The following is a 13995-nucleotide window of genomic DNA, read 5'->3' on the forward strand; positions in this document are numbered from 1 at the left end:
AACTAATTATCCCCAGGATAATTCTGGAAAACGGATAGGCAAACCGTAGGCAGTTTGCTTGATTAATATAAGCAAGATTACCGAGCTCTTACTGGGGGTACATGTAAGTGTCAAGGCACCCACCACACTGCATTATAAAATCCGTTGCGTTAAATAAATCGCTTGTATGCACGTATGCCAAGTCCCTGCCGTCAGTAGCCTGAAGAGTGGACGTCGGAACTGAAGATGGCAGGCGCGCGCCCGTTGTGTTGCACCAGGGTGTGGAGCAGCGTGAGTGTTTGGCTTGAGCGCAGCGGCTGACCTGAGGAGGCGTCGTTGGCGGCGACCTGCAGGCGGTCGAGGTGGCGGGAGAGCGCGGGCAGGCGGCGGCTCAGCAGGTCGCGGAAGACGGCCATGTCCACAGACAGGCCGCGCAGGTTGTTGGCGAAGTAGCTCTCCGGCAGCACGCCCTCCACCAGGAAGATCATCACCTGCGCACGCCAAGGGTCCGCCGATCACACTCTGACCGCTAACTACAGTACCACAGTCTGAAACCTAGTTTACACGGCGTCACTAGGTTGCAGGAAACTGCGCCACCGGCCACTGCGCATGCGCGCCGCGCGTGTGCGCAACTCGTTGATGAAACTAAACACTTTCGGCGTGTTCCAAATTTGGCGACACTTTGATGCATGAGTTTTGAAGTTATGTGTCACAGTAGACAGTAGACAAACTGAAATATGAACTGGGGACCGGAGAATAATGTTCGCTTTTTGGATATCTATGCTTTGCATAAGTGTTTCTGGGATTTCAGTGATGCTGATTACAAAAATAAGCAACATATTGCTGCCGATGAGGCCGTCATGTGCCATCGTAGCATAGATGGTTTGACAATACCTGAGCTGCAGGGCTAAATTTACTGAGTTAGGAGCACATATACAACTGAATTAAGAAAAATACAAGCAAGTCTAATTCTAGCTGTGGCAATGCTCTCGTCTACAAGACTTAAGTCCCATCGTTCGCGTTGGCCAACTATTTGTTAGGGAATATTGTTGACAAGAGGGAAGGCTATAAAATACAAATACAAGAAGCTGCATTCTTTATTCCATATTCATCTATTTAAAACGTCGCTGTAGTGCTCCCCATTCACATATGTTAGAATTTTGAAATATTGATTTCTCTTAAAGAGAGTAGTTTTCAAACCATTCTCTCTTTAATGAGGCCTGATTCGAGTAATTATTGTTGCTAATGTTAGTAATTATTACTGTTAGTAATTATTGGTGTTAATGAAATAGCGTCATCATCAACTAAAACCGTATCTTATAGGATGCCGAGTGCTCTCAATTATAATGCACTCAATATGATATGTAATTTCAGTTCTGACGACAGTGCTTTATACATTACAGTACCTTAATTTCTTATCGCATAATTAGCTCTATTTAGAAGAAATGTGAACAGTTCTGGTGACATTCTAAGATAGCTGAAAGAATTTTTTCGATCTTCCGTTACAAATTATTTCAGCAAGGATGCTGAGCAACCGAGCTGACGTCTTTTCTTCATCCAGTCACAAATCGAAACATGTCTCTTATTGTTTTCTTATGCACCGATTCCACGCAACAAGCTTTAACTCCATCACAACTCGTGCGACCGGCAGCTGCCAAAACTTTCATTTCAGACCGACTCAGGGACCCGCGAAACGACGAAACTGAAGTGTAGAGTGGTGTCGCCGTGTCTACAGTCATATATGAAACCACTTGCGTGCAACTCATTCCACGCAACGAGTGGCGCAACCCAATGTCGTCGCGTAAATTAGGCTTAACGTACACGTTCTCTACTCTCACTTGTTACCATCTGATAACAGATGAAACGACACTAGCTCTCCTAGCGGCGAGAAAGCCAGCTCTCTGTTACATTCATATGTGCCGTACGAATTATCTTTGATTTTTATTATTTTTCTACGTAATTTGCGCAATACTTACAAGGGGAGGCCATGACCTTGGGATCACAGATGTGCTTCAAACTTTGAACACCTTCAGTACGTCATTAAAATAACAATGTGCAAGTAGTAAGGTGCACTTATGAGAAAATCGCAAGAGAAGTTTTACGCGTCTGTTATGTGACTTATATATCTGTGGTAGGTGCTGAACATAAAAAAAGAAAAAAAAAGTCTGAATGAAAGGATCTACGATTGACTTGAACGGGTGCCTTGTGACTTCCACCCCGACCAAATGCAATAAACAATAACGAGTGAAAAAATAATAAATGTTCAAATGTCTGTGAAACCTTATGGGACTTAACTGCTAAGGTCATCAGTCCCTAAGCTTACACACTACTTAACTTAAATTATCCAAAGGACAAACACACACATCCATGCCCGAGGGACGACTCGAACCCCCGTCGGGATCATCTGCGCCCTCCATGACTGCAGCGCCTTAGACCGCTTTTTCTAATCTCGTTTTATTCGCTTTCGTTGTATCTGCTCGGGGCGGACGTCGTCAGACATGCGTGTTTAAGTTCGTTGTTGATCGATTAACTAAGTTTTTTTTATTGCAGGGGGCAGCTAATCCACTGACCAAACACGCTTAAAAAAATAAAATTCATTTTGTTCGCTTTAGTTCGTTGCATCTGCTTGGGGCGGACGTCGTAAGACATCCATTTAAGTTCGTTGTTGATCTGTTAACTCAGTTTTTTTATTACAGAGAGCACGTTACCCTCTGGCCGAACACGCTGAGCTACCGCACCGGCTACCACTGGGCTACTCCCGCGTGGAGAAAAAATAATAAAAAAAGTGGTTAGTGTTCGAGCTTCGTAAGACGAACGAACATATGTGAGGAGACGGCTCTACTCCCGCTCTAATGTAATTTTTAATCTTTTTTTTCATAACTGGCCGCATACTTAATTTGAGAGCTAATATAATTTAAAAAAAACCACATGCATATGCATGAAGTTTTAGTGACTTTCATGTTATTTGACTACTTAGTATTTTTAATTAAATTTAATTATTAGAACTAGAATTTTTATAACCATGGATAACTAAGCGAAGAAATGCATAGAATTTCCCTGAAAATGTATGCCTGTCGTCATTTGCGAAATCCCTTATACACGCTATCTGGTACCCGGAACTACTTTACACCTCGACGCTTCGAGCTGCAGACACAGGGGCAGACCCCATGCTGGCACGGTAGCTCAGCGTGTTCGGTCAGAGGGTTAGCTGCCCTCTGTAATAAAAAAAAACTGAGTGAATGGATCAATAACGAACTTCAATGGGCGTCAGGTGATTCTGCCACCACGAACAATTGAAACGAACAAAATGAGCCTAAAAAAATTAAAAAAAATGGCGGTGAGACGTTGCTAATGTAGTAAGAACGAACAGTGTACTCGCATTTTTCTTAACATCACTGATTTTACACTTTCACCACAACAACGAAGGTGACTCCCGGTTCTTCGACTAGTGCAGATAAAGAATGTCATGACAATTCGAACCGTCGCCACGTCCACGACCTTCCTGCGAAGCGCGAACGCTAACCACACACTTTTTGGTCATCCCATTTTTGTTCGTTAATGGACGTTGTATTTGTTCGGGGCGGACGTCCCTTTTTTATTTTTTTTATTTTTTTTAAAGAGTGGTCAGCTAACCCTCTGACCAAACACTCTTGAGATACCGTGCCGACATCACTTTACCACACTGACTTTTTAAGGCCCGCACAGATAAATGTTACACGATGGAAGCGTAGCACTTTTTTCTCGGAATTGCCAGAGTAGTCAGAGTAGTGCAGCTTACTACTTGCACAGTATGTCGTGTTAATGGGCTGCTAAAGGTGTACAAAATTTGTAGTAAACCTGTGATCCCAACGTCGTGACCTCTCCTTGTTAGCATATTTTTGCGTCCCAAGCGGTAGTAAAATATCAAGACACACGACCGAATGTAAAATAAATGGAAACAGAGCAAAACTGTTCGAGTTTATGCAGCAACTGACAACAATAAACGGAACCGCTTACTGCGCAACCCTGACTAATCTTCGACGTGCAATACAGAATAAGTGACGTGATTTTCTGACGTCTGGAGATTGGGTGCGGTCTGAAAATGCCAGGCTCCATTCTGCCATTCACACCCAAGTAGCAGTTAAGCTTATGTTTCTCAACAGATTTTACAGTAGAAGCAGATGCTAGAAAGCAATTTTTTCTGTGACATAGAAAGAGAAAGTTGGAAATATTTAAATACAACACTGAACTTTAGGACTGAACAAAATACATTTTTCGAAGAACGTAACATTTATAAACACTATAATTCAATCAGGCAACATTTTAAAAGGACTAAATTTCCTACTAGCAACCATATCTTAAATTTTCCAACCACATGACCTTTCAAAAAAACTTGATCTAGATGAAAAACAACTAAATTGGTAACACTGACCTTTCCTCTCTATGCACCTTGATTAGGACGCTCAAGCCTTGTATGTTGCATTCCATTTCTACAGGCTGATTTTTTTCCACCGTGTACAAAACACTAGAGATTGATCGATGAGAGGATACGGAACAGAAAAGGTCTAACGAACTTATGTCCAGAAACGTATGTTTCTATCCTAGAGACCATTTATTGAGTCCTACATTGGTACAGAGACTGCGGTCTAATACGTGCTGTTTGTGTTGAAAATGTTTTCCATGTGACTCAACGCATGCGTGTACGCGCCGTAGCATGAACTGTCTCACACGTTCACATCGGCCAGGCTGCATAGGAACAGTATCAAAGGCAGCATTAATACGCTGCTCCAGTGTCTCCACATCCGGATTGGGTTCTGCATACACGCTCCTTTTGAGAAGGCCCCATAAAAAGAAGTCGCTCAATCGGTGAACGAGCAGGCCATGCAACTGGACCCCCCCCTCATCCGATCCACCGATCGGGGCAGACACGATTGAGATGCGTCCGGACATTAACGGCTAAGTAGGCTGGAACACCATCGTGTAGTAGCGACATAACCCTTCGAATCGTCAATGATACTTCTTTCAGCAGGGGATGCAAAATTACCCGCAAGGAAAGCCGACTGTTCCGGCTTGTTAGGCGACGTGGAAGGTCGTCAGTTAACCCGGCCCGCACATTCCGGTTGCACCGTTGCTGATGATTAGCTGTCACCTTATCATGGGGAGTTCTGCACACTATTCCACAGATGACTGTTATGAAAGTTGAAGATACCACAGCTGGCCGGAGTGGCCGAGCGGTTCTAGGCGCTACAGTCTGGAACCGCGCGACCGCTACGATCGCAGGTTCGAATCCTGCCTCGGGCATGGATGTGTGTGATGTCCTTAGGTTAGTTAGGTTTAAGTAGTTCTAAGTTCTAGGTGACTGCTGACCTCAGATGTTAAGTCCCATAGTGCTCATAGCCATTTGAACCATTTGAAGATACCACTCAGCGTCAAGGTGGCCTGGTCCGCGAATAGGATGGATGACACAAATCCCGAAACCGTGGTTGCCTGGTGAAGAAACCAGTGGCAAAATTGCCCTCGATATGGAAAGTCTGTTGTTAGCAAGGCATACACACGCTGTAAGTGATAAGGGTAGTAACAATTGTCATGGTCTATGTTCAGTTATACTGGCGGGCTAATTGCCTGGTACTGACACAGCGGTCGCATTCCACAGTGTTAATCACATTTTCCTCCAAGTCTGATGCCCGAACATTGTCGGCAGAGACAGGTCTGATACAACCCTGCTGCCCGCCACCCGTTTCCATTTGCCATTCCGTAAGTAAACGCCGTGTCGGCAAACTCTCCATTCGAATATGGAACCATTATGTACAACGCTGAGTCACATCCACTACAAGGTGAGTCAGCAAGAGGAGTGAATCGGACACAACATTACCTACTACTATGTCAGGAGAAGGCGCTAGGGCATGATTTATGAGGAACAGTACCACCCTCTAGGATGGGGCTATGCATGCTGTAACTGTGGCCGCTTGGTACGGCGCATATTACACTTCAGTCTCTGTAACAAATACTCACTGAATAGCTGGTCTCTAGCATGGAAACGATGCATTTCCGGATATAAGTTCATTAGATTTTTTTGTTTAGTATCCTTTCGTCGATCAATCCCTGGAGTTCGTACGCGGTGGAAAGAAATCACTCTGTATAATACGAAGCAGTACAAAATCTTTTTCGCAACAACAATATACAGGGTGTTGCAAAAAGGTACGGCCAAACTTTCAGGAAACATTCCTCACACACAAACAAAGAAAAGATGTTATGTGTACATGTGTCCGGAAACGCTTAATTTCCATATTAGAGCTCATTTTAGTTTCGTCACTATGTTCTGCACTTCCTCGATTCACCGCCAGTTGGCCCAATTGAAGGAAGGTAATGTTGTTTTCGGTGCTTATGTTGACATGCGACTAAATGCTCTACAGTACTAGCATCAAGCACATCAGTACGTAGCATCAACAGGTTAGTGTTCATCACGAACGTGGTTTTGCAGTCAGTGCAATGTTTACAAATGCGGAGTTGGCAGATGCCCATTTGATGTATGGATTAGCACGGGGCAATAGCCGTGGCGCAGTACTTTTGTATCGAGTCAGATTTCAAGAAGGAAGTTGTCGCGACAGGAAGACGTTCTAAGCAATTGATCGGCGTCTTAGGGAGCACGGAACATTCCAGCCTATGACTCGCGACTGGGGAAGACCAAGAACGACGAGGAAACCTACAATGGACGAGGCAATTCTTCGTGCAGTTGACGATAACCCTATTGTCAGCGTCAGAGAAGTTGCTGCTGTACAAGGTAACGTTGACCTCGTCACTGTATGGAGAGTGCTACGGGAGAACCAGTTGTTTCCGTACCATGTACAGCGTGTGCAGGCACTATCAGCAGATGATTGGCCTCTGCGGGTACACTTCTGCGAATGGTTCATCCAACAATCTGTCAATCCTCATTTCAGTGCAAATGTTCTCTTTACGGATGAGGCTTCATTCCAACGTGATCAAATTGTAAATTTTCACAATCAACATGTGTGGGCTGACGACAATCCAAACGCAATTGTGCAATCACGTCATCAACACAGATTTTCTGTGAACGTTTGTGCAGGCATTGCTGGTGATGTCTTGATTGGGCCCCATGTTCTTCCACCTACGCTCAATGGAGCACGTTATCATGATTTCATACCGGATACTCTACCTGTGCTGCTAGAACATGTGCCTTTACAAGTACGTCACAACATGTGGTTCATGCACGATGGAGCTCCTGCACATTTCAGTCAAAGTGTTCGTACGCTTCTCAACAACAGATTCGGTGACCGATGGATTGGTAGTGGCGGACCAATTTCATGGCCTCCACGCTCTCCTGACCTCAATCCTCTTGACTTTCATTTATGGGGGCATTTGAAAGCTCTTGTCTACGCAACCCCGGTACCAAATGTAGCGACTCTTCGTGCTCGTATTGTGGACGACTGTGATACAATACGCCATTCTTCAGGGCTGCATCAGCGCATCAGGGATTCCATGCGACGGAGGGTGGATGCATGTATCCTCGCTAACGGAGGACATTTTGAACATTTCATGTAACAAAGTGTTTGAAGTCACGCTGGTACGTTCTGTTGCTGTGTGCTTCCATTCCATGATTAATGTGATTTGAAGAGAAGTAATAAAATGAGCTCTAACATGGGAAGTAAGCGTTTCCGGACACATGTCCACATAACATATTTTCTTTCTTTGTCTGTGAGGAATGTTTCCTGAGAGTTTAGCCGTACCTTTTTGTGGCACCCTGTATAGAAGTAAAGTCTGCCTGTAAAAGATATGACGTTTCTTTACTTAATTTATGAAAATTTATTAGCTGAAGCCTTAAGTTAGCTGCTCAGATTTCGTCACTAACAGTTAACAATGAACAATAACAAGCAGAAAGCACACTCGGAGTACTCCCTTTAGCGCATACGCTTGCTATTCCGTCTAGTGCACATGCGTGGATCAACGACAGCCTAAAACCGCAAACTATTGCGCGCTGATAATGTTTTTCGTTCGTGGCGCACCGTCTCGTTACACCCCTTTTACATGGCGGGTACTCAATACGGCACCTCGGGCCTATAAACAAAAATAGCAGGCAGCAGCATCGTTACGGAGGAACGGAGAGGCAGTTATTAAGGGACCCCTGAGAAGAACCGGTAGCAGCCATTAAGTTGCTCGCCTCGGCAGTAGCAAGGAAACCTAAACAAATCCGTTTTGCCGCGCGGTTATAGGCACCATGTCACTGACAGCGCGGTCCCTCCCGTCGGAGGTTCGGGTCCTCCATCGGGCATGGGTGTGCGTGTTATTCTTAGCATAAGCTAGTTTAAGTAGTGTTTAAGCCTAGGGACCGATGACCTAAGCAGTTTGGTCCCTTAGAAGTTCACACACAATTGAACAGTTGAACGAATCCGGTTTCTGCAAGGAAGTCTCCCAGGGGAGCCGGTGTTCGGAGACACGACGAGACGTCTCCTATTTCCGTAGGGCTAACAGTATGCTGGAAAACGTTCCATCACTCTCGCTTTTGTATCGGAAGTACCTCTGCGTCAACAACTGTTTCGTGTGTCCTCAAAGAATGCGACGATGAGCTACTTCTTTGTACATAGTGGCCGACGGCATTCGGAAGTTTTTGAAACAGCTATTATGTTTGCGGCATCTAGGTAGAGACGGTGGGAGAATTAGCCATTATTGGCGTACCATTAGACTCTGGCAAACAACCAAGGATAGAACAAGTGCTGACTAAGCGTAAACAGATCTGCAAGTATACACGCACATAAATTACGGCTAAGTCGTGAATCACTAGGCACAATTTTGCGAAAATATTTAAAATTCCATTCAAACAAGACACGTGTTGTTCAACAGCTTAAGACATCAGTTTATGAGCAACGATAGGACTCCGCGACTCAAATGCAAGGGAGCTGCTCAAAGAAAATGAACGCAGGAGTCGTCACAAGACGCATTTTCATTTGAGTGGGAAGATCAATAAATAGAATTTCCGGTAATGAGTTAGTTAGAGACATCATAAAATTCGATTGCATACCTTTTCATTTATAGTAAGTAACAGTGTTATGCGGTTACGATTTTCGCCACCAGTGGCCTGTATTGCTTCAAGGTGAAAATGGTGCAATTGCCACCACCGAACGAAGTTCTTATGCTCAGCACTTTTGTGTAACCACAGTTTAGAAGATGACGTTTACTCAGCGGTCAAAATGTTTATTTTCAACAGGATGCTGCTGTACGATTGTCAATCGATGAAGCGCCTCGCATGTTTCCGCGAATGGTCATATCACATTTTGCAATTTTTTGTTGTGGCAATGTTTTAACTAAAATGTTTCCAGTCACAAAATCTACACATTAGCCAAAATGAAGGTTGCAATCAAACAGGAAGAGGAAACACTTATTGTGAAATACTGGAACACGCATACAAGGACTTTCGGCAGAGGTCTGAAAACTACGTTCAATAAAAGGGACATCGCCTGCGTTAAATTTTAATACACATTAAAAATCGGAAATACGTACAAAATTTTTCCTGTGCATAACTGGTTTTTCATCAAATACCAAATTTGAAGTGTTCATTTCGAAAAAGTTTGCCCCTCATTACTTTTTATTTGACAGTATTTTATTGTTAGCTGTTAAAATAATAATAATTAATATTGCTGTTATTGTTCATTTTTCATTCTATTATTTGGAATAACCAGCAGTGATGGATATTACCGCCCGCCACAAAGATTTCCGAAAGCTTCTTAATTAGGTTAACTCGCCACTGCTGCGCTCCCGCAGTGAGGACGAAAAGTTAATGTTTCAACGCAACTAGCAGGTATTTAGGGATGAGTTGGTTGAGCAGTTGAATTAGCAGTGCGGGGACAGTGGATACGATGGATACCCATCTTGGTGCATAACTAGCCGCTTCCAACTTACACAGACTGGTCAACAAGACGAAGCCTGCACTGCAACATCCACAATGTGCTGAGAAAGAGTGAGAACTTGTATCCTCTACAGTTGGGGAAGTACTGCACCTTGTGAGGAATACTTACGCCTGTTTGTTTTCTTTTTAATCGGGTAAATCATCTATTCAGGATGAACGTAGCTGTGCATAGTTCCAAAATACTCGTATTAAGAGGCCGAAAGGTGCTCCATAAATAAGAGAATTATAAATAATTAGTTATCAGTCATAGAAAAATTCGTAAAAAAATGCGCTTCTCAAATAAAAAAAGGGGGGGGGGGGCGTACATTATATTCGCAACAGAACATTGACTAGGTGACAAAACTGAGATTAATGGAATGTATGAGAGAAAATTTTGGCGAATTAAAACCGATTAGCCGTGATGGCGGGTGGCGTGTCGTGCTTAGACTGCCGAGTTCAGAAGAGCACTAGCCCGAGAGAAAGCCAGTGGACACGACTCCTTGGCTTTGTATAGAGCGGGCGTGCTGTGGTGCCCTAGTCTTGTACTGTAAAACTCAAAGCTGCGATTTCTCCACTACGTGGAAAAGCTGGTCCAGACCCAGTTTTTTACGTTGTATTAACACAAAGTGTCTGGCGCCGCTACAGGCCGTTCGACGAGGTGCGCTCCTTTATAAGCCCCTTACACCCCCGCTCTTGGCGGGCTACTCTGAAGAAACATTCCGATAGTTCCGGTAGCGACGCAGAAGCCCCGAGAACGTTTCAACTTAAAATGCCTGCCAGATGCCAACCATTGGCTCAAATATTGTGACATGGCGGCGATGATTCCTGTGCACACAATGTCTGGGGGGAAGACAGGCGATTGGCGGAAATGCGCAGCCGTTGGTGCTGAATAGGAGAAACTGAGGCTACGCTCGATCTGAGAAACAACGATTCGTGTTATGACTGCTTTAGAGAGCAGTCTGCTACGATCGCAGGTTCGAATCCTACCTCGGGCATGGATGTGTGTGATGTCCTTAGGTTGGTTAGGTTTAAGTAGTTCTAAGTTCTAGGGGACTGATGACCTCAGATGTTAAGTACCATAGTACTCAGAGCCATTTGCACCATTTGAACCATTTGTCTGCTACGGAGAATGGAGATGGTAGCTTTAACTGTCCGGGCTGCCGCATCGCCGCAGTTGCTGCTGCGTGGGTCACCTACATAACAACACATCGAGCAATGCAGACAGTCGACGACAACACCAGGTATTGCTGCAATTATCGATAAATACACGCAGCACCGGCGTACTCTGATCAGCCTTGAGTTTTCTGGTTAGAGCCTTGTGTTTTCTGGTTAGCGCCTTGCCCCATCTTGCCAGAATGATAGACCTCATGACATTTGATTACCGGTTCGCACCATTCGTAATAGCCAATTTACATTTTTTCTTTCGACAGACTTGTGATAAGATACACACAGAATTTTGTGCAGTACATCTGGTTGGGAGAGTGACAGCCGACACAGAAGCCATTTCAAAGTTTACAGTATATTTTAACTGTTCCCTTCTTACTACTTGGGGAAAATTTTAAATAACAATGTACGAGTAATTAATTAGTCCGTCCGGTTAGCCGAGCTGTCTAACGCACGGCTTTCCGGATCGGGAAGGAGCGCCTGGACCCCGGCACGAATCCGCCCAGCGGACTTCTGTCGACGTCCGGTGAGCCGGCCAGTCTGTGGATGCTTTTTAGGCGGTTTTCCATTTGCCTCGACGAATGCGGGCTGGTTCCCCTTATTCCACCTCAGCTACACTATGTCGGCGATTGCTGCACAAACTAGTTCTCCACGTACGCGTACACCACCATTACTTTACCGCGCAAACGTAGGGGCTACACTCGCTGGTGTGAGACGTTCCCAGAGGGGGTTCACCGGGGGCCGAACCGCATAATAACCCTGGGTTCGGTGTGGGGCGGCGGAGGGGTGAAGTGGACTGCGGTAGTCGTCAATGAGGCTGCGGCGGGGACGGAGCCTCTCCGTCGTTTCTAGGTCGCTGGTTAACATACAACATACAACATGTAATTAACTTGCCTCTGCTGAACTGAATAGATCTAATAATTACTCACAACACTATCTTTTCAGAATATCCGATCCTTGGTCCCTAACAGTCAACTCTGAAGGACTATTAAAAAAAGATAAAGATTAACGTAATGTTATGTGAGGAAACTGGTCACATTCAATTCAGTTGCATAGCAGGGTGACCATATCAATGTCAGATAGCGTGTTATGGAATTTAATATTCTCCTCTCTTGGGTTAATTCTTTGAATTTCGAGTCTCAATTGCAATCGTTTACATAGTAAATTGTAACTTTCTTTGTGACGGCTCGGTGGCCAGCTCGTTGGAGGACTGTACTCGGCCGGCAAATGGCCGAGGCGAAGTAGGTACTTCATCCTCAACGGCGCTGCGCTACTGGACCTCGCGCAAGTAACAAGTCTCTACAGCAATGGCGCCAGCTCGCATCTTTGCGCCTGTGGTGCTTTTACCCTGGCTGTGTGTTCTTCGGACGACACAGCACGTCCTAAGCGCGGAAAAGCCCTCCATACCGCAGGGCTAACTCCCCTGCTCTTTACCGCTGACACTACACATGGTGGCAAATAACGTTCTCCACCCATTCGCCAAACCTAAACCGTTCTATCATTTTTCCACAAGGTAAGGCATGAATTATCACTCCAAATTACTCGTTCACTCGCCAATGGCGGCGCCCCTTGCAAAATCTCAAATGGTCAAATGGCTCTGAGCACTATAGGACTCAACATCTGTGGTCATCAGTCCTTTAGACTTAGAACTACTTAAACCTAACTACCCTAAGGACATCACACATATCCATGCCCGAGGCAGGATTCGAAACTGCGACCGTAGCAGCAGCGCGGTTCCGGACTAAAGCGCCTAGAACCATTCGGACACGGCGGCCGGCTGCAACATCTCAACCGTCGCTTACCACTACCTGCAGACGTGTCTGGCTTATGAGAAGCTGCTCGATCACTGTACCCTAATCTTTTTAACTCCCTACGCACAGTCATTCTGCTAGCTACACTGCTGGTAGCAGTTTAGCACTCACAAGTGACTGCTACCGCTGATTTCATGCACTTTTTACAATCTCCCTCCGTAAAGTCACCGTCTGAAATCACGAGGGGATGCTGAAAAGTAATACCTCCGAATTTTTATGTGAAAATTCTTCAAGCTTTTTAACTCAAACAAACTGTATTGACATTCTACATCTTTGTCCATCTCCACATGTTTATTTCTTAACATAGTCACACTGGTAACCAACACATTTCTCCTAACGAGAGATCGCTTTGTTGATACCGTCAGTGTAGAACGTTTGACATTTTTGACAGAGACACAACCTCACTTCTGCTGACATCGCTTCAACACTACCAAAGTATAGTCGCCGAAAGTAGTCTTTTGCTTTGCGAACAGATGAAACTCGTTTGATTGTTGCTGCCGCCATTGGACTGAAATAATCTTCATTTTACTTTTATTTTATTGTTATACGACCACATTTCGGCCTTAGGCCATTTTCAAGTACGAAAGTAAGTTTTTTTATAATAGTAAAATATAAATTATAGCGGCAGGATCATCGAAACAATTTACCGTGACTGCGGCTGCAGCAAAAAACAAATTAGGAGACGAAAATCGGAGGAGGCCAAGACGGGACTGTCTGGATGATGAACGATGACAGTGAACTCAAGACGTCGGACTTCTACAGATGTCGCAGCGCTCGTACGTGACACTGGCAGAAAGTGTGGCATTCAGGAGCTTTACGCCTGGCGGGCCAAATAATTGAGATGAAAAGTTCTTTCTTCTCGGGATTCGAGTCTGCCAGTTCCTAGACGAGTACAGAAGGGTGCTTTAGAGTTCTCAGCTTCGGAAACGTGTGATAAACCTATGTCAGTATACTGAAGAATGTAACACGCCAGTTCTATAGGTTGAATAAGAAATTACGAAAAGGTTGGAAATTTACAGTTGAAACTGAAGACAAAGAGGTTCTTTATTACCAATACTATTCCCATGAAACCTATAATTAGTTCTTATGCTGGGTAAGTGAAGAATGAATAGGTGTAGATGAAACATAGCTGACGCACTTTCGTTTTGCTAACGAAACTTGTCT

At 44.6% G+C, this 13995-nt stretch overlaps 1 protein-coding gene across 1 annotated transcript in view; it reads right to left on the minus strand.

Annotated features, from left to right (window-relative positions):
• Positions 1 to 13995, minus strand: part of LOC126334525 (uncharacterized) — a 1455833-nt gene that overhangs the window by 136140 nt on the left and 1305698 nt on the right. Inside the window, exon 7 of the mRNA XM_049996880.1 lies at positions 302 to 470. Coding sequence (XP_049852837.1) covers positions 302 to 470 — 169 coding nt within the window. The remainder of the gene's footprint in view (positions 1 to 301; positions 471 to 13995) is intronic.

Source organism: Schistocerca gregaria, chromosome 1, assembly GCF_023897955.1.
Source record: "Schistocerca gregaria isolate iqSchGreg1 chromosome 1, iqSchGreg1.2, whole genome shotgun sequence".
In the NCBI taxonomy this organism is placed as follows: Eukaryota; Metazoa; Arthropoda; class Insecta; order Orthoptera; family Acrididae; genus Schistocerca; species Schistocerca gregaria.